The sequence below is a fragment of the Furipterus horrens genome, unplaced genomic scaffold (genome assembly GCF_987537825.1).
Source record: "Furipterus horrens unplaced genomic scaffold, mFurHor1.1.pri manual_scaffold_9, whole genome shotgun sequence".
Classification (NCBI taxonomy): Eukaryota; Metazoa; Chordata; class Mammalia; order Chiroptera; family Furipteridae; genus Furipterus; species Furipterus horrens.
In genome coordinates, this window is record NW_028327179.1 from 73,699,273 (window position 1) to 73,720,163 (window position 20,891).

At 40.6% G+C, this 20,891-nt stretch overlaps 1 protein-coding gene across 1 annotated transcript; it reads right to left on the reverse strand.

Moving 5' to 3' along the window:
* Nucleotides 1-11,979: 11,979 nt before the first annotated feature.
* On the reverse strand, nt 11,980-19,467 carry LMOD2 (leiomodin 2). Its single transcript, XM_090286774.1, has 3 exons — nt 19,050-19,467; nt 12,724-14,064; nt 11,980-12,214 (listed from the first exon to the last, which is right to left on the reverse strand). The coding sequence occupies exons 1-3, from the start codon at nt 19,320-19,322 to the stop codon at nt 12,188-12,190; spliced, it is 1,641 nt and encodes a 546-aa protein (XP_090142900.1). The 5' UTR covers nt 19,323-19,467; the 3' UTR covers nt 11,980-12,187.
* Nucleotides 19,468-20,891: the final 1,424 nt, after the last annotated feature.

Genomic DNA, 20,891 nt, shown 5'->3' on the forward strand with positions numbered 1-20,891 from the left:
GTTCTGCTGACATTGGCACAAGTGGGTATCTGAAGATTAAACTAAGTTACGGAATCCAGTGTGTAGGATGCTACAAAATGCCTTCTAAGAGCTTTAGCTAAATTTAACAAACATTTCAAGAAGAATATGTTCTGTTAAAAGTTGTTTGTGTCATACAAATGTGAACACTTAAGAATGTATTAAATCAAATTCTACCAAAACGTTTTAAAGAGAAAAGTGCCTCAGAATTGCTCTTATCACATTATATTTATCTAATCAACAGAGAAATTGCTCAAATACCTTACTCTTTTGTAGGAATAGTTCTGAAAAGACAACTATAGAGGTAAGGCCTATTAATAATACAGTAGAAAATACTTCATGAAAAGTTGAAAATTTTTACTTTGCACACCTATTTTATTGACATCGTCACCTCTTCCAAATCACAGCATTCTCTTGTGATATCTTGGTCTTTTATTCATGGATTTTTTTTTTTTTTTTTTTTAACTACTTCTCATGAAGCCACTGGGAAAAGGTATAATGAATTGGCTCTTATGAATATGATGGGGGACATACTTTGTAGCTAATGGTAAGATTGCCATTATGTCTGTTTGTGATATATGGTATTTTCCATTGCCATGAGAGTGCCCCTTGAAAATTTTTGCTTTATAACAAAACATGTCTAGATAAATCAGCCATAATTTTTTGTTTTTTAAGTACATCAGTGGTCATACTATTGATACAATATTAACTTTTACACTAGTCCACTGTAAATATAAAATTACAGTGCACCACTATTAAGATTAGCAGATCAAGATGAATAGCACACAATTATTTTGAGTAATATATAACAGTAGCTTATAAGCGATTTTTAGTCTAGTCAGATATTTTTGTATTGGTGAATTTCTAGTAAAGTTTGAAATGGCCCCTTAATTTTTAAATAACCACAAATTTTTCTTATATATACTTTAAAGATTTTATTTATTTTTAGAGAAATGGGAACGGGGAGAGAAAGAGGGCAAAAAACATCAGTGTGTGATAGAAACATCAATGTGAGAAAAATAGAAATCGGTTGCCTCTTGCATGTGCCGCAGCTGGGGGACCAAACCACAACCCAGGCATGTGTCTTGACTGGGAATCAAACCAGCAACTTCTTGCTTTGCAGGATGACATTCAACCAACTGAGCCACACTGGTCAGGGCAGTAAGTCCAGATTAACAATATCAAATTGCAGTGTAGAACTTTAAGTTCCAAGTGTCACATTGACATTATTTTCTGTCTCAATTGGTTGACCTATCTTGACCCAAATTCAGTTTTACCTTAGTTGTTGATCGATGTGTGAGGATTTTCATCAAGGCTTAAGTATAAGAATTTTTAAAGCAACATCACCATATTTAAACTACTGTTTATTAAGACTACATATGTGATAGATACTCAGATATAAAGTGGAGTAAGACAGGTCCCCTCCCATCTTAAATCTAAAAATACTTATTTCACAGCTGAAAGAAAGATCATTGAGTTTTATCTTGCCTGCTCTCATTTCCAACGTTCAGAGTGGTTGAGGGGCTTGCCTGGGGTCACTTAGAAGGAGCTAATATTAGAAGCCAGATCTGACTACAAATTTAGTTACTCTTTGTTAGGTATCATAATACTGTTTTATCCTTGTTTTCTCTGCTTGAATTATGGATAAATTGCAGATTTACTCTGTTTCTGAAAAATTTATAGCTACAAATTTCACCTCTCTCACATGTCATCTGGTTGTTGATAGAAGCCACCAGCTCCTCGTCTGTGTTTGCCTGGGAAACCTGGCTTGCGATGAGGAGCCAGCCTCTGACTCCAAAGCATGTGATCCTATTTTGGCTCAGTAAAGACGGTCTCCCCACATTGTCTAAGAATTTGGTTTTCATCAGAAACTCCTGTCATTTAGTACTTGGGTTGAAATGATACTGAACTTTTTATTCCATGTCCAAATTTTTGTTAGTTTCTTAAAATGTAAATGGACATTACCTTTATTTAAACATAACTATTTTGTAAACCCTTACAATAAATTTGCCAGACAGCAGCTGCACTGTCAATGACTGGGAGTTATTCCAAGGAGCACAAGGAGAAACAGAACACTAAGTCCAACTTCCTGGTTTTCTTAGTAGCAAGAGAAGGGAGATTCTAATTTTGTTGCATGTACTTTACCCTTATTGGGAAACAGGCAGAGAAATAAAACGCATCTGGTGTTTGTGGTGTTGAAAGAAACAAGTGAAAGGAAAAGGCATGTCCAATTAACTATAGAGAAACTATCATGAGCTCTTAATTCTGTAGTTGGCTAGTAGCCCCTTAAGTCAGCTTCTGAACCTAAAAGAAAGAACCTTTTAAAAAATTTATTTATTTGGCTAAGATGAGAATCTAAGGCAGAAAATAGAAAGGAAAAGAATTTGTGTTTGCAAGCAGAGTTAGGAGAAAACTGCAATTAAGAAGTATATTAGAGTTAAAATTTGAAGGATGGAAACTAGTTAGGAGGAAGCCCATGAAATAGTATATTTGGTTTTTGTTTGTTGAACAAGGATGTAAACGTAAAAGGACCAACTTTTCTTAGTTGTATACTTGGCTGAAGCTCATTCTACACCAGTTCATTCAAATGGAAAACTCAGTTTTTTTTTCCCCTCTTTTAAACAAAGACTTATAAACTATTATGGATATTTACCAAAGGTTGGGATTATTTAACATCAGTAGTTGAGTAATTATGAGTAAGTCTAATTTACTAGTATAGTCCTAGAATTGGAACCACTTTCTTTCCAAGCCACCTATAAATGGAATATCTTATGATTCTATTTAAGTGGTCTTCTTTTCCCATGGTGGAAGGCCTGGATGCTATAAAACCTGTTTGTAAGGACCTACTGCCTAAAGAGGTTTAGAAAGTTCCAAATAGATCCTGAGACAGATGATTGCCATAGATCTGCACCAGTGCCCAAAAGTTCTGCAGCCTGCATGCCGGGTCAGCCTACGTGATTTGGACGAGTCCCACCATGGGAAAATAAGTTTTAGGTAGTGTCTGCACCCTGCCAGCATCTTTCTTTTTATTTGCCACTTTCATCACTTTGTTTTCCAGAACCAAACAGAAAAATTGGTTTCATGGGAGTCACTGTATTTTACATTTCTTCATTTCCCAAGTATCTAAATATTAAGCATTCCACTGGCTATTCCAATAGCCTACTTAGGAGAAGGGGAGTAGAGAGAAACAAGTGAATTGTGAGTTTGAATTCAGTGTTGATTTTGAAAGCTTCTAGAGTTATGTTCAGTGGAACTCGAATGAGATTTGGTGGGTTGTTGGAAAAGAAGATAACTTACAGGAAACATGTATTGCCACTGCATGGCTGGTTAGCACTTCTGTGGTTTGTGGCATATAACATTATTAATAAAAATGGACTATTGCTGTGTCTTCATGTTGGTAAGCTTTTCCATAGGGATTAGTTGTGTAAAAACTATAAAGGAAGTATGTACACCCTTTAAGAGTTCTGTCTATGTCAACTAGCATTTCTCCATGGTTTTTGTTCTCATAAATGGAGGAAAGGACCAGCCATTAAGCGTGGAGTTTTGGACTTGCACTCATCAATATCCAACACACTATGCACCAAAATGTAGGTGCTAGTGACATTTAGACTGTTCTCTTATTTTTTCTGGAATAACTGGCCTGAATAAATGTATGCTTTGACGGTGGTACAAATTGACTTACCAGAGCCGTTATGCAAGCCTTCTGGAGGAGCAAAAATAACACTGTGTAAAGTTCAAAATATAGAAAACTTTTACCCAAGTCGTTTGGTTCCCAGACCTGAATTCCCAGTGGCATTTTTCTCATAGTATCTCCTCAGAAAATTGAGATGACTGCACAATGTTGGTCAGGAAACCAGAACAACCGATTTTGGAGAATTGTGAGGACTACTTTTCAGTCTTCAGTTACTGCTTCTCTCGAAATCAGTCGCCTTAAATCACTCTCCAGATCGACTCTCTCCCAGTGTTGTAGCAATAACCTCCATTCTGCTTACTCCTTCAAGGAATTATTCGATACTATTTTTTTGTTACAGTTCCTGCCATTTCCTACTTCCCTCCCCATTACTGAAATTAACAATAATTGTCAGGTAACTGGTAGGACTATAGGAGCATAAAAGTCACAGAATAAAATGCATGTTTGGGTTCTTGAAGCTTGTGAGTCGATATGGGGTATGAGGAGCACAGTGACAATTACGTGGATTTCTTGTAAATTAGAGCAAGAACTCAAATATTGGTCCTGCTTTGCAGTGGCAATACATTTACCAGCCCCTCCAAGTGTTTTTCTAGTAAACACTTTCTCCAGAGTTCACCGTCCACATCTGCTCCCTTAGTTTGCAGTTCCTGGTGTAGCCTGTGCTCTGACTTCCTCAGAGGGCACCCCCTGGCCCTGTTTCCTTTCTGCAGAGGATACTGTCACATGGCCACTCACCTAGTTTTAGACCAGACTACTTTGACGACAATGATGAAACCATTTAAAGGGGCTTTCAAAAGTTCGACAGCCATGCTTACTCCATTCCCAGACCTTTCGTCACTGAGATGTTTTTCCTTTGAAAAAAATCGTGTTCTAAAGGATCCATCATAATACTAACCGGCATTTATTGGAACACATTACGTGCTGGACGCTGCATGAAATGTTTTACATGAGGGAGTTATAATCCCAACTTCTCAGCCAAGACCGATGAAACTTAGGTTAAATAATCTGTTAAATAATTTGCACAAAGTTAAGTAGTAAGTGGCTGAGCTGAGCCACTTACGTCTGTCTTAATACAAAGGATGTACACTTAACCACTGCAGTTCTCCGCCTCCCAGGTGTATTAACACACCAGTCATGGTCTAGGTAAAAAAATAAAAATATTACTTCAATATCTGTTCTTCACATGCAGAAGGCTTGGGACTTTTCTGTTTATGTAAGCACATGCAAAGATCTAAAGGGAAATACTATTATTCTGTTTTCAAATTTTTTAAGAGTTTGGAAGTATGTTATAATCAGCTAAACCAGCAGTCACTAAAGCAAGTCAAATTCTGAGATTAATACAACCCCAGATATTTAGAGTATTCAGTGAATAGAATGGGATTTGCCTATCCCCAATTCTCATTCCCAGCTTCCATCATCATTATTTTTTTTTCTATTTGAAGGATTAGGTAACTAACATATTTGAGTAATCCCAAATGTTTAATAAATGATTACATAATGATTTGGAATTACCTCAGAATTCTTGCCCTGAACTTCAAGTAATCTCTGTCAATTTGTCTTTTTTCCATAAGCATTTTCCATTTATTTCATCTTCATCACCCCAATGGTGACTTAATTAATAAACATCATATGTGGAGAAGTTGGTTTGTTCTGGCCCCCCCTTTTATTTTTTTTGCTTAAGTTAAAAAAGTATTTGCATTTCTTTAAAAATAACTTACTAGTGACAGCTTCTGGGGAAAATGCATAGTTATTACCATGCCAACAAGTTTTGACATATCAAGTTTCCTGTTAAACTTCCTATGAGTATCTCTGAAAAGAGTCACCAAAAATTCTTGGCAGCATTTAGAGAAAAATAAATGAGTGTTAGTATTACCCTGCTCCTCCTCAATGTGACGTTCTCAGCTTTCTGCTGGTCTCCTGCTTAATCTCACAACTGCTAATCTGTGACATGTTGATAAAGCAAGAGCTACAAAGATTAGAATATAAATTCTAGAAAGACAGTCACAAATATGTATAATAATTGTATTTTCCCTCTGACTTTTTTATAATGTCAAAAAAAGTTAATTTTCACATTTTTGCTTCAATGTGAAGGGTTCCTCTGAGCTGCTAGTTGTTGGATCACTTGTTCCCACAGATGCACTGGTTTTCAGTGTGGGTGCTGCCACCACACAGCCCCAGCTTGAAGGGGAATTAGTGCCTGATAAATTCAGAAAAGGTAACATGCAAATTGAAACTAGATAATTTGTTTTCGTGTTTATGTAACGGATTACTCAGATGGATCATCTGAGAGTTCAGTAAGAATTTAGCAGCTTGTGCTAGTAACAGCGGTATTTTGATCAAAGATATTGGTACATTTTTCTGTTCGATGACTAATGAGACAGAACTATGAAAGAAGAAAAAAGTGATAAACTAGCAAGAAAACAGACTATTACGTGGGTTAAAGTGGCCAGTGGGGAAAAAATTTTTGAGGTTGAGTTAACCAGAGGATTTCTAATAACAGTAAATAAATGTCTCATGTTCGACTGTATTGCTGTAATGTAAACCCCACCTTCATTTCCGAAATTTTCATGCCATGCTGAGCCTGTGGTATTCAAGAATGAGAGCTGATTGCCACAGGTCAATGGCCACATTAAATCAATGTAATTTGGAATAGGGCCACTAAATCATAGATTTGCAAGATTCATGCTTTCAGCAGGAAGCCAGAGACAACCATGAGCGGCTAAGTCTCCAGCCCCCACCTTTCATCCTAGGAATTCTCAGAAATCTGGCAGAAGACTTTGGGCTGTCACCGAGAGAGAATGAGGTTCCGGCTTCCAGTTGACTTTTTTACACACACACACACATGACATTTTTACTTGATCTGAGAAAAAATATAATACATGAATTTATTTATGTATAAATATATAAATAATATTATACATAAATAAAATTCATTTTTCTATTGTCAAGTAAAAATAATTATATATGTCCTTAATGTATATGTGGATATATATATATGTATATAATATAATTTTCATTTTCATGTCGAATAAAAATGACATACCAGGAAGATGTGCCTTTCTATTTTGAGAGTTATGGACCCTCTGACCCTTCACAGAACAGCACACCATTTTCGAAGCAATGCTGTATATGCTCCTCACCTTGGTGAGTTGTCTCACTCTGTCCCTGCAATCTGATTTCCAGTTCCATTGCTCCCACCAAGATCACCTGTTTAAGCTCCAGAGCTTACAAGGCATTTTAGGCCATGGACTGCTCCTTCTTGCGGCAACTCTACTTTGCCACATGATTGATTCTCCTCTGTTTTCTCTCTGGTCACTCTCAGCCTCTGCTCTTCTCCACACTCTCTGTGAGTGACCTCATCCAAACCCCGTCTTTAAATGCCACTCGTCACGTGACTCCCCAAATCTTTATTCCCAGCACAAATTCCACCCCCTGTGATTCTAGACCCACACATTCAAATGGACAGGCACCTCCAAAACAATATATTTAAGACTAAACTCATCTTTCTCACCCAAAATCTGCTCCTGCTGTATTCCCTATCCCATTTCGTGGCACTACTATCAACCCAAATGGCCCAGCCAGGAACCAAGTGTCACCCTAGGTTCCTCACTTTTGTTACTTCCTGCCCCCTACATCTAACCAGCAACTGTATTCTGCTAAGTATATGTTTTCTTAGTCTCTGCTCTATCTGTTCAGATCTCTGCACACCTACGCAGCGTTCACAGTCCAAGTCCATATCACTTGTCCATATCATTACAATGGTCTCCTGACTGTTCTTTCTGCCACCAGCATGGCCTGAGTCCATCCTTTTCTCAGTTACACAAGTCATATCTTTACAGCCTACATAAACATCATGTCACTCCTCGTCTTGAAATCCTTTGATGCTTTCCATGACTTTCATAATTGAGTCCACATTCCTTAGTTTACACAGGACAGCCTCCTATGACTCTCAATCCATCCCAACCTTTTTATTCAGAAACAGAAAATTGTGTGGACTTTTTGAAATACCTCTTAGCAATTCATGCCTTTGTGGTTCATATCAGCATATAATTTGGCCAAGAGAAAGTTGCTACACATGATAATTTGGTTGAAAGCTAATTTCCAGTTTTGGTGTACCACAGCAATGCCCCACAACTCTTGTCTAGCTGCAAGCTATCAATCATTCATTCAGTCATTCTAAGGATTTTTGGAAAAAGTTAAAAAGGTAAAATAACTCAAAAGCATGAGTTGAAACAAACTAAATATCCAACATCATAGGACTAATCAAAATAAATATCCAACAGTTACTGAAATGACTTAAATAAAATATGGTGGGTTACATAATGGTATGTACACCATCCTCCCCTATTTGTAGAAAGCAAATTTACACATGTGTTTAAATACTCATTAGAAAGGATATAAAATAATATATGCTAAAGGGTTGTCAGTAGTTCTGCATGGACGGGATTTTAGACATTCATTATGTTCTTTTGCTTATCTGTATACTCTGATTTTTCTTAATAATCATGTACTATTTTGGAAAAAGAAAGGGCCAATACTTAATACATCAAAACTATCAATACCAGGAAAAAAAGTATTAACTCTTTACCAAATGCATGTTTTTAAAGAAATACCTTAATCCTATGATTTTTTACTATTTTCTATAATACCCTATTTGCTTGACCTGAAATGTCCCTCTTCATGCTCCACCCCTATCTTTTGACTTTTTTTAGCCTGAGATTTTCTCTATTCTTTAAAAATCCAAATCATCTTCCCTGAGAAGCTTTTCTTGACCCCTTATCTGCTCTTGGTCAAGGGTTTACGGTAAACTGGTCACAAGTTTGACTGGCTCACAAGTAAAGCCATCTGACATCTATTTAAGAACAGCCAACAGCCTATTGTAAATAGTAGGAAAAAAATCAAAGAATAAAATTAACAAAACATGAAAAGTATATAAAATTAAAATTTTAGTGTCTATAAAGACACCCTCCTTCATTTGTGTACCGTGTATGGCTGCTTTCACCCTGCAGAGCAGAGTTAAATAGTTGAGACAGAGGCTCACAATGTCTAAATTATTTGCTCCCTAGCTCTTTGCAGAAAAAGTTTGCCAGCACTAGTTTTAGATGATGAGGCTTCCTCAGTGCCCACACAGGACCCTATACCTGCCTCTAACTCAGTTCTTGCCATGTATTCTACAAGGGGTGATTTTCTTAGGATTCCCACTAGCTTCAGGTGCAGGACACTTTCTAATGTAACTTGCTTGGTCTCATCACTGACTAGAGTGACATACACAGGAAGCGCTTGATAAATAAAATATGAGTATGAAGCAATGGTGTAAGCTCCCTCCACTGGAATGTAGGTACCTGAGGCCAACAGTTCTACCTCCTTTGTTTGCTGTGTATCCTCGGTATCCAAGAGTATCTGGAACAGTGAGGGTACTCAGAAAACATGTGAAAGTTGTTAAGTGCATCAGTGTTGGCACTTGTATTTCTGAGTTTTATAATTCTTAGGTGAGTTCTTAGTCTTTTATATCATGCTATTTGATGATTGATGGAAATAAAACTACCTCCTAAGCCTCAGAAGAAGAAAAAAGTTAACTTTGTCATAAAAGGAAGTAGTTAAGAGGTATTTTTAAGAATATATCAATTTACCCCAGTCTTTATAGCATAGCAGGCTGCTGCTACCTCCTTCTTTTACTCATAGCAACTACAACCGGGCAAGTATTAAATCAAGATCCCGCTGACACTGAGTTATTAAATACCTGTGGCAGATGGGCCCTCAGGGCCAGCAGGACTCAGCATCCTGGCCCCATTTCAAATCGGGATGAGGTGTCTTTTAAGAGATTAATGTGCAGATGTAAATCATAGCCTAAACACTTCATCTGGTCTTGGGTAGCCTCTCTCCCAGCGAGCTGAAAGCTCCTTATAGAGGATGAACTAATTAGTTTTCATACTAGCTCTACGAGTTTGCAGGAGGGATGAACTAAGAATCTCTGCCCTGTGCTGAGTAACACCTTCCATGTTTACAGGGTTGTCTTCTGAAATAACATTCTAGAAATGTTTTCCTAAATGACTAGTGTACTCACTTAGTATCTGATCATATCATACTTGTCTTGCTATAGGCGTTATAATATCTTATTTTGTAGATTGAGTGTGAGGCTCTATATCTTTACTTCATTTTGTGATACACCTAGTAAGTACATGCTGCTCTTTGCTGAGCCCAAAATGTTCCAGCAAGGCAGCCTTTTAAAGTGCAAAGGAAACGATATTTGTCTCCTAATACTCCTGGTGGGAAGGCCTGGCCCGCCTCCCCAGCCTGGCAGCTCTTCTTTCTCCCTCACTCTGGGGGGTTGCTGCATACTCCCTTTCTTGGATTCATGCATGGTTTTATCAACAACCCAGTTTATGAGCAACCATTAGCTCCTTAGCCTCATTGTGATGGAATTAGAAGCCATTCCCATTTAGAAGAGCCCTGTCCTCATGGACACATGAGGATCAGGGGAAAGAGGAAGGTCTGACTTGTTTCTCTGATCTAAATTCACTCACACACTCATGCACTCACGCACGCACATGCCGCACACACTCACATGGGCCTTTTAAAACCTACGTCTCAGCTTTTATGTCTTTGAATGGCAATAATGGGCATGACTGTGAACACTAATGAAAACAGTGAAAAGAAACTGAAATCCCCCCCCCCCCCCGTAGTTCCAAGAAAGGGACACCTTTGGGACGCTGGAGCAGAAAGGCACAGAGCACAGGCTGCACAGCCAGACAGCCAGTTTCACATGCAGCCTTACCCTCTCTGAGCCTGGGTTTCCTCATTTGTAAAGTGCAACTTTTAGTGTTGTTGTGAAAAGTTCCTGAAACAATTTAGTTAGTTTAGAAAATGTCAGTCACTTACCCCACAGGGTCAGGACACAACCTAGATTACAGGCCTCTGGATCTTCCTTAAGAAAAATTATCAGTTGTTCTTATTAAGAGAATGGCAGAACAAAAGAAACAGACTAAAAGACATAGACCCAAGAATTATTGGAGAATTTTCTAGTGAAAACCGAAGGTAATTTTGATTGAAGGTAATACAAAGCTACATTGTAGATGAAGCAAATAATCATTGAATGGGGGGCCCAGAAGTCTTACCAAGACCACTGTTCTACTCTGAACAGTGGTTCTCAACCTTCCTAATGCCACGACCCTTTAATACAGTTCCTCATGTTGTGGTGACTCCCAGCCATAACTAAAGCATAGTGATTAATCACAAAAACAATATGTAATTATATATGTTTTCCGATGGTCTTAGGTGATGCCTGTGAAAAGGTTGTTTGACCCCCAAAAGGGTCGCGATCCACAGGTTGAGAACCTCTGCTGTAGAACAAAAGAGAAACATTGCTAATCATGGTTCTTACAAAGGGACTTTAAAAGAGATTTAGCTTTTATAAATTGGAATAGAGCGTTAGACTGGAAAACAGGTAATCTCTTGAGAAGTCTTTCTGATCTGAATTTAGATCTTTCTTGAGTGAGAGGGGGCTGGGGTAGAGTGATACTTCAAGATGGCAGATGCATGGGTCATTGTCCCAAGATGTGGGTCATGGATGTTGACAGTACCACTATGTGTGTAGGGCAAAAAGGCTGAGACCCACTGGACCAGGGCTTGTCCAAGGAGAGCTCCAAAGGAGAATATTTAGCATCAGCCACAAGATAGCTCTGAATTCAGGGGACCTATCTTCTAGGCATGCCCTTAGCACTTATTTCCTGTTTACCAAAGAGCTTTCTAACTTTCAATTTTTCTTCTTCCAGAAATAGTTGATTTCAATTATAAATGACTGAACTGACCTATCAGCCTTAAGGGAACGTGGGGGAGTCAGCTGGAATCCTGGGTCTAATATTGATGCCTCCAGGATGCTAATGATGATTTTAGGGTCTTTCCTGAATTTTTATCTCACTGCCAAGAAGAGTTTACAAAAGAAAGTTTTTGATTCCAGACCTTTAGAAAGTGCGCTGATCAAATATTATTGGAAAAACAAAACAAAGAAAGGCAAATGCTAAGGACCCAAACCCTTTTTGAGTGAGAATGTAATATTTTTAATATTTAACAATGTTACATACACACCTGAAAATGTATTAACTAACAAAAAATATTAGTTTGTTTAAAAAACCAAAAAAACTTCAATCCAAATTTATTGGGATTACAAAAGTAACAGCACATTTCATTAACTCGTTACAGCTCAGAGTTATCAACACATACAAAGATATGAAGACTATCATAAAATAAACTGCTTCTAGCCAATACAAATCTCATGACATAAAAAAGAAGTTTATTTTCATATTTACAGAAGAAACATATTGATTGTTTCTTAAAATTCTCTTTGGAATCAATGAGTGAGGCTATTTTTAAAGTCAGAGAACATTGCAAATTGAAGAAGGTATTTTAGAAACATTTCACAATGCATTTTTTAAAAAATACCAATGAATAATTCTGCATCCTCTTCTAAAGACTGTGTTTTTATCGCAGAGCATCTGGAAGTTCCACCTACAAAAACAGGGGATTTTCTTTCAATAAAAACAATACAAATAATACAGTGATAATAAAGTGAAAAATATATGTAAGGTACGTCTCTAGCGGTATTCTCTGAGAGAAACTCAGATCTAGATTGATTATTGCTGCGTGGTATTCAAATTTTGTCTTACAAATTGGGCTTGGTACCACTTGCAATTCTGTGGTAAAATTTTTGACAAATGATGAATCATTTTTGGAATGCAGATTATACTCCCTGATTTTTTAATTAAAGAAATCGGGGCTTTCATATATTGGAGTGTCTTTAAATGGGCCTGGCCCTTAAAGGTCCTAGGACTGATGTCCAGGCACATTTTTAAAATGGAAATCTCACTAATATCACAAACTTGGTATGCTTGTTCTTGCATATTAAAATATTAAAATAGTTATAAATATTTTGGGAGGTGACTTCGGTACCATTGTGCAATGGGGGCCTGACTCCTTTACCAAATCAGAGCCCCAGGGTCTGCTCTTGAGGTACTTACCCGCCTTAGCTGTCTTAAGTTGCTCCCCCGAATAGCTTCCATGAGGTTGTCATGGGCTGATCTCTGTGGGGTAGAAGGTCGGGAACTGTCTTCCATTTTCTTCTCTTGCACTGACCTCAGGGAATTTTTTATTTCCTTTAGGACATTGTTTGGCTGTTTCTTAACCTTTTTCCCTTTTTTCTTTTTCTGTCCACTTTGTAATGCCAGCTGCGCACTCTCCTGTTGTTTGATGACTTCGGCGATGTTTCGGGTGATGAGCTTTTCCTGTGGGAGCAGAAGAGGTGGAGGTGGAGGAGGCGGTGGCAGCCTTTGCGGAGGCGGAGGTGGCGGAGGAGCGGGGGGTGGGGCCACAGGAGATGGAGGCCGGCTCCTCACAGTTTGGACTTTCTTGGGGAGTTTGGGGGATGACCAGGGAGACTGCCTGGGAGATGCGTAAGGTGAAGAGCCAGGCGTTCCTCTTTGCCAGACTGTGGTCCTAAGGTTGGATCCTCCATTGTACCCCTCTTGCTGCTTTTGCTCCTGCATCCGCTTCTGCCTCTGTTTATCCATATTTCGCGTCAAGAGGCTTGTCATGCTCATTCTGGGGCCTGGGAGCTCGAAGTGGTAGCCCAGCCTTAGCAGCGTGGTGTTCTCTTTCAGCAGTTTGACGATCTCCATTTCCACCTGGCTGCCCATAATGTGCCTCTGGTTGTGGAAGCGCAGCTCCGTGAGCACTGTGTTGTGCTGCAGAGCCCTCATGATGGCTAGGATGCCCTTGCCCGTGATGAAGTTGGACTCGACGTTGACGTTGGTGATGTGCTCGTTGACTTTGAGCATTTCGGCGATGGCCATAGCCGCGTTGTCGTCGGCGTGTGTGTTGGCCAGACTGAAGGTCTTCACCACTGTGTTGTCCTTGAGGGCCTCAGCAAAGCGGGTGAGAGTCTGCGATGTGATGTTCTCGATATTGTTCAAGTTGACTTCTGTGGTGTCGGGGTCGTCGTTCTTAATCTTCTCTAAGGCATCCTCAATCACGGTAGGGTTCCCAGACCGGTGAATGGCAGCCGGCGACTCTGTGTTCCTTCCACTGTGGCCATTGGTCAAGTTTATGTTTTCTATTTGACTTTTAAATGTCTTTGGCCTAGAGTTGTCAGAATTGACACTATCATAATTTACAGTTCCATTAATTACTTTCTCATCTTCAGTTGTGCTTTCCTCTTCAGAGCTGTCCTCTTCCTCCCCTTCCTCCTCCTCTTCCTCCTCTTGTTCCTGCTCCTCTTCAGTGTACACCTCCTCAGAAACTTCACTGTTACTTTCAGTAAAGATAAGCTCTTCCTCACTCTCCTCTTTGTCTTCTTCTGCAACCTGAAGAGCATGGCATCATCATTAAGTTTGTCATTTCTAAGCATATTTTTAAAATTTACATAAGTAACATGGTTTCACAATATATACACATACCTCATCATTATGTTGTACATTTAAAACTAATACATTGTTACATGTCAATTATATCTCAGTAAATAAAAAAAGTAACCATTGTCACATAATACAAAAATATATGAGAAAAGTTAATCTCCTGGGTGACCAAGGTTAACATTTCATTATGTAACTTTCAACAGCTTTTCCTCAAATGTTTCTTTAGTTTCTGAAGAATAAATATTCAGAATCCATTTAGTGAATTAAACTTTACTATCATTTTGCCACTTGGAACAAATAACTTAGAACTTTTTTGGGAAACCCTTGATTTTTTTTTTATTCTTTTAATTACCTACTCTGAATGACTTGACTCCTGGTCTACTTACAATTTGTCAAATTCAAACCTCCCTTCTGGAATCATCCCTCACCCCTCTGTCCTTGCTTATTTCTCTATCCCAAACAAAGAAATGGTAACGAAAACATACAGCATGTTAATGGGTTCCCTTTCTTAATGTTCAAAACTTTTCCCCAAACTTGTCTTCTATAGCAGATGTGACATGAGGTCAGTATAGACAGAGGCAGGCATGTCATTTGCTTCTCCAACATTTATCTACCTTTGAGGTAGAGGCTGGCACAAGTTCTGGGAGACCCCACACCACCTGTGCCTGCTGCTGTCCCTGTCCTGCTGTGGGAAAGGAAGCCCAGCAGCAGGGCTGTCCTCAGGGCAGCAGCAGAAAGACATTTAGGTCACCTTTTTCAGCAAATCAACTTGAAATCTCATGCTAGCAGAAGGTTAAATGAGACGGACTACAGAAGACAGGAGGTGGGAAAGGTGATCACCCTTGGCTCTAACCAGCCTCTAACCATAATGAGGAACAGCAGAGAACAGTAGAAAATGCTGAAGCAAGCCATTGCCTCAGCCGGATGGTCTTAAATTATTTACCATGTATCAATTATGAAAGACTTTCAGACAAACACAATTTCATTCTATCTTTGTCTTTCCTGTTTAGAAGGCTCTGTACTAAGAAGCCCAACTGACCCTTTCTCTGTTTTTCTTGCTACCTTTTCTGATTAGAAAAAATAAATTGGAAATTGCTGACAGAGCTATCTTTTCCCATGTCCTTCCCCTGTCCCCAAAGCTTGATTCTTCCCTCTACGTTGGCAACCTTTTTTTTTTTTTTTCACCCTGAGGGCTCCTGCTGCCTGAGGCATGTGGAATGAGCTTTGGATAACACTGCTAGTCTCCAGGTTTGTTTGCCCAGTTGCTATCACAAAATAGCCTCCAGTTATCCACTTGTTTGGAGTGGCAGGCGCCAAGTGATGGCCTGGGGAAGGGGTCAGCCACTCCTGGGATGGCTTGTCCAGTCTTAATTTACTCCCTACTCCCTTCAAGATCAGGAGGAGAGGGACACTGTGTGTGTGTGTGTGTGTGTGTGTGTGTGTGTGTGTGTGTGTGTATTAGCTGTTTCCATATTTGCAAGAAGGCCTGTCACAAAATTCAAGGTATACTGCCTTTGATAACACCCTTAAATTTTATCCATTCTGGTTTTCATTGATTTTAGAGATAAAGGAGGGGGAACAAAGAGAGAGAGAGAAGAAAACATGGATGTGAGAAAGAAACATCAATTGGTTGCCTCCCTTATGTACCCCTGACCAGGGATCAAACCTGCAACCTTTTGGCATATGGGACGATGCTCCAACCAACTGAGCCACCCAGCCAAGGCTATTTACTTATGTTTTAAAAGAACTTTAGGCTTTATCTGCAAGAGATGTTTCCCCTCAAAACATTTTATTCTAGAAAGCCTTCCTTGACACCCCCTGAAATCATCCTTGCAATTCATTCTCACGGCGTTGTACTTCCCTTTAAATAGTGCTATTGTAATAAGCCGTATCTTGTTTTCCCAAAAGACTGTTAGCAGGGTAAAGACACTACTCAGCATGTAGCAGGGGCACAATAAATATGTTTACTGAATGGATGTAAAATGATAGCAGCCAACGGCCTCCGACTCAGAACTAGGCCTATGAGAAACTACTGACAGACCAGGGTAGGGGTAGGGTGACCAACTGTTCTGGTTTGCCTGGAATTGAAAACTATTCCTGGAAGTAGGATTTTTAGTTTTAAAATCTAGATAGTCCCAGACAACCTGTGGTGGTTGGTCATCCCCAGTGGGGGGCATCTAGGAGATGAACATCAAAAGGGAGCTAAAGGTGTCTAGAGAGGAGAGGTGGGAGGATGCCAAAAAACCAGCCTTTGCCTGCTTTCTATATTGTTCCACATCTGCTGCCTGCCACTGCTCTGGAGTTAACCCCGATCCTTGTGAGAATGGGGGTTGGCGGCTGGGCGCATGGTGAGGCAGTGATGTGTGTGATGCTCAGAGAATCCATAACGCAACAAGAAGGGGTGCCCACCAGCTCTTTCTCTTGACCACTTCCCTGGCATTGTTACATGAATAAGGAGGCAAAAGGCTTGGCTTCCTGTTCTGGTTCTGAGTCTTCCCATAAAAAACTGACTGACATAGACAAGTCACCTCTGTGGGAGGTGGAAGGGTTTCAAAGAAACTCCAGTATTGTTAAGCAGCTCTCAAGCTGTAGTGTGTGTCGTAATCATACGCAGAGCTTGTGAGGCCACAGAATGCTGGGCTCCCCTCCTGGAGTCCCTCACGCAGTGCTGAGGGAGTGTAGAATTAGCAGTTCTGAGAAGTGCCCAGATGATTCTGCTGGTCAGTCACCACATTTTGAGAATCATGGTCTTTGTGCCAACAGAGTTTGATTTGAATTTCAGGTTACTTTTAAATTGTTGATCTCAAATGCATTTCTTAACCTCCCTTAGTCTGAGTACTCATGTGCGGAAGGTGAGAATTCAATGATATAATGTGAGTGAACTCACTGGCACCTATGCTTGAGATCCAACAGATACTCAAGCCAGGGAAGCTAGAGACTTGGTCGCCAAGACCCCCCTGGAGTTATTCAGTGTAGCATAACTTCTTGTGAACCCAAGGGCAGAGGCTGTCATGCAGCAGGAGTGGAACATGATTTTCACAAGCTTTTCCAGAGCCAGTAGCCTAATAATAAAAACCCGCTCTCCTTTTCATGGTCCCTACTGGGCTGCTCTTCACTTATGCTGCTGCCCTCCAGCCATCTGCCATCAGCTGCTTTGAGCTGTTTCCTGTGGTGGGAATGGATTTACACCCTCCACCAGCAAGCTTCTGCTCAGCACTCCTTGTGACTACAGAGACAGCTGGCCAGTGGAGCAACTGCAGTGGGAGAAAAATTAGCCAAGAAAGGAGTCAAAGTTCATCAACACGCAGCCTCTCTAATTGAGCTGATAAGCCATTGGCAGGGATCAGCCAAACCTTTGGCAGGATCAGGTGGGTTCCATCAACAGCAGACGACAGGCTTTACCCTTTGTTTCCACCAATCTCAAGACATTATGACATTAAAATGCCTTTGTTGGGTTGTTATTGCTACAATGGCTGTCTGTCCTTGATCTTCTAAGTCAATTTAATCTTTTTATTAGGGAAATTATTTAATAACTGTATTAAAAGTATCTTATTTTATATATTTTGACACACATTCTCACTACAGGAGAGGTAAAAGACAAAGACCTCTAAAAGTCATGGCTGTGGAGGAAATGACCTTAAATCCTGGCTTGTCATGTATGTTCCTTATCGCCTCCCCCTCCAGCCCTTACACGCACACCGTGGCCTTGGCAGATGCTGATCCCAGTGACCCTTCCTGTGGTGATTGACGTGGACAAAGCTCACACATATCTTGCTGCAAATGTGGCCCACATACCCTATCATCAAGATCATCTAACAGCACCTAGATTAGTACTGTGGAAGCCTTACCATTGGCTTCAGGCCATTTTGGTTTTTGATGATTACAGTGGAGCACTGAGGTTTTAATCTATTGCTCCTGATCTGTGTTCTTATAAAAATTCAAAAATTGGTTATATGAATGTTCTCATTGACATTGCTATTTTCCCAGAGCATAGTCTTTTGAACTCCTTCTGTTAATGATTCATTTGGCAAATTTAAAGAAACTGTTTACTGGACAGAGAACAAGAGCTTAATAGACTTACACTTTAATATAAATATTACATTTCCTGGCCTCAGAGCCACTATTGTAGAGGAGAAAGAAATCTTAGAGATCATCTGCACAGGCACGCTTAACCTGGGCCCTCAGGTGGGTTTTGGGTGTGTGTCATTGTTTTGAAATTCCAAGTAAAATTTGTGTATGTATGCACAAGCACACATGCATTTTCTTAAGGAGAGGGTCCATAATTTACCAAAATCTCAAAGAGGTGTTGGTTCACATGCACAGGAAAACCACTGGCTCCCCCTCCCTGGATGGACAGATGGGAAAGAGAAACCTTCAGAAGTGACTATCTTTTCGAGGACTAACAACTTAGGAACAGAGAAGGGACTAGAAATAAGGTCCGCTAACTCTCAGTCCCATGTACTTTCCTATCACCCCACACTTCTTCGTGTTGGAAAAAAAACAAGTCTTTTTACTATAGCCACCATCACAGTCAAAGCAACCACAGTACTTACCTTTGTCTTTATAGAAGAATATAAATTTACTTAACTAATATATATATACATAGTCTCAGAAGCAGATACTATGCCACATACCCAACTTATAATTCAAATTAGACTTACATTTGGCAAAATATCTAAACCTATGCCTTGTGAATTATTTTCCTCTTGAAGATTTCATCTCTAGTTAGTTATAGAACCCCCATCAATCATTTCACATATTATGATCCATTGGGTGGCCACAGATGTTACATGACTATTTCAGCCTGAGACATTTTTCAGTAGCAGATTATAGGAAAAGTGATGAGGACTGTGAAATTATAGAAAATGGGTTCCTAGGTTTGGGGTGGGGTGGTAGGGGCTGGGAACAGCCAAGGAAAAGTCCCAAAAGCCTACCTTTCCACACTCCCCCAGCCTCTCCTTCTCCAGGAGTTTTTGGGACTCCTTCTCCCAATAGGCCATCAGTGCCTCTCTGCTGAATGTCCCCGTGGGAGTTTTCTCAGTCAGACTCTTTTGTCTTTGCCCAACAGGAAGGCTGCGATCGGGTTCAATGTCTTCCAGCTCCCTTTCTAGCTCCTTCAGCTCCTCAGCTGATAGGGAAGCAAGGAGTTCGTCCTCATCGATGGATTCATATTTGCTAAGTCCTCTCCTGTAGCCGAAGGTAGACATGGCCCCTGCTTTGTCAGACCCAAAAGGAGCTTGAAGAACCAGGCATTCAAGGCAGCCAGGAGCAGGCAGGGAGGCGAGAAGACAGACTGGTCAGCAACTGGTGTAAGGAGAGGCTGCGATAGCCTTTTAAGAGCGGTGAGACAGGGCTGTGACAATGCAGGCAGAGGTGAAAACATAGGCTGTTTTAAGCATCAGACGTCAGCTAGACATTTGAACACAAAGAATGTCACATCGGTGGTGGATGGAGGTCTCGGAACCAGTGGGGATTATTCACACACTGGCCAGGGACAGATTTAGCTGCGCCTGATAGCTCATGAGGACAGGCAGAGAGTGTTTCTGATAGAGAATAACATAGTTTTTACTTCATATTCGAACAACAGGGGAATGAAATTTATTTTGAAAATAACTTCTCTCATCACCGTGGCCATGAAAAGATTTATTAGAATCTTAGAGGTTGAGAAATGTCTATGCATCATTACTATGAGCAGTTATTCAGGGTCTCCTAAAAACATATTGTGGCTGGCATTAATGGGAATAGACAGCTATAATAATAGAGCACTTGAGGTTTTTTATTGTATTTTATAGTTTACACAGCACTTGAATATAATTTTCCTAATCATAAGAAGTCCTGTGAGATAGACTAACATTATCCTCCTTTATAAATCTTGGCAAATAAGTCTCTGAGAAATTAAAAATTTGGAGTCAAGACAGCCAAGAACTGCAGAAGTGGCTTTCTCTTCTGCACAAAATGGCTTCCTTCTCCTCTCCCATGACTCTTAGTAAACAATTAGGCTTGCAGATAAAACTCCGAAAGGACAAACAATAATACTGGTTAAGATTTATTAAGAATTGACACTGTGCCAGATCAGCGAGGCAGTCATCACAGCCTCATCCAGGCCACTCCCGGGTGCGCATTCCACGCGGAGCCTGCCCTCGGGGGTCGGACAGCACTGCTCCTGACAGCCAGGGCCTGGACGCGCCCCCAGGCCCGTGGCTTTGCTACCGCACGTGGAGAAAATGGGGGAAACCTGGCCCTCGCAGGACAGGTTGGGGTGGTAGCCAGTAAAAGGAGCGAAGTTCTGAGGCCGGGACAACGTCCATGGACCTGGGAACGCCATCCTGAGTGAAGAAGACAGCGTCTCCCCTGAGGTGCTGCCCGGAGGTCCACAGCAGGAGACGCCCCGCAACAGCGATGGGACCAGCGGCTGCCCGCCGCGAGGCCCGTGGCCCAACAGGGATGTGTGATGAGCGTGGTCCGGCGGACTGTGGTCAGGGCTGCGCGGCCCTGAACGTTTACGCACGGAGCTTCCCACTTTGCGTGAGTTTGATGGCACTGAGTGTAGGAAACAAGGACATAGTGACTCCCAAACCAGTACAAAATGAGCAATAACAAAGGGCAGATGTGATTAGAGGGTCTCTGAGAGGGGAGTTGACAACATTAGCGTATTCACAAACCACAGAAGGGGCATTTAGACCGCATTAGATTGTAACTCCTGTGTTGCAGGAAGACAGATCTCTGGGTAGGGGCATTCTCATGCCCCACCACCCAGGTGGCATCCCGTGACTCAG

Excerpts from the sequence above, each read along its gene's own strand:
- LMOD2 (XM_090286774.1), bottom strand. The coding sequence starts at position 19,322 with ATGTCTACCTTCGGCTACAGGAGAGGACTTAGCAAATATGAATCCATC. Across the intron at positions 14,065-19,049 it reads GGCTGGGGGAGTGTGGAAAG|GTTGCAGAAGAAGACAAAGA; the intron begins GTAGGCTTTTGG and ends CATGCTCTTCAG. Across the intron at positions 12,215-12,723 it reads ACTTAAGACAGCTAAGGCGG|GTGGAACTTCCAGATGCTCT; the intron begins GTAAGTACCTCA and ends CTGTTTTTGTAG.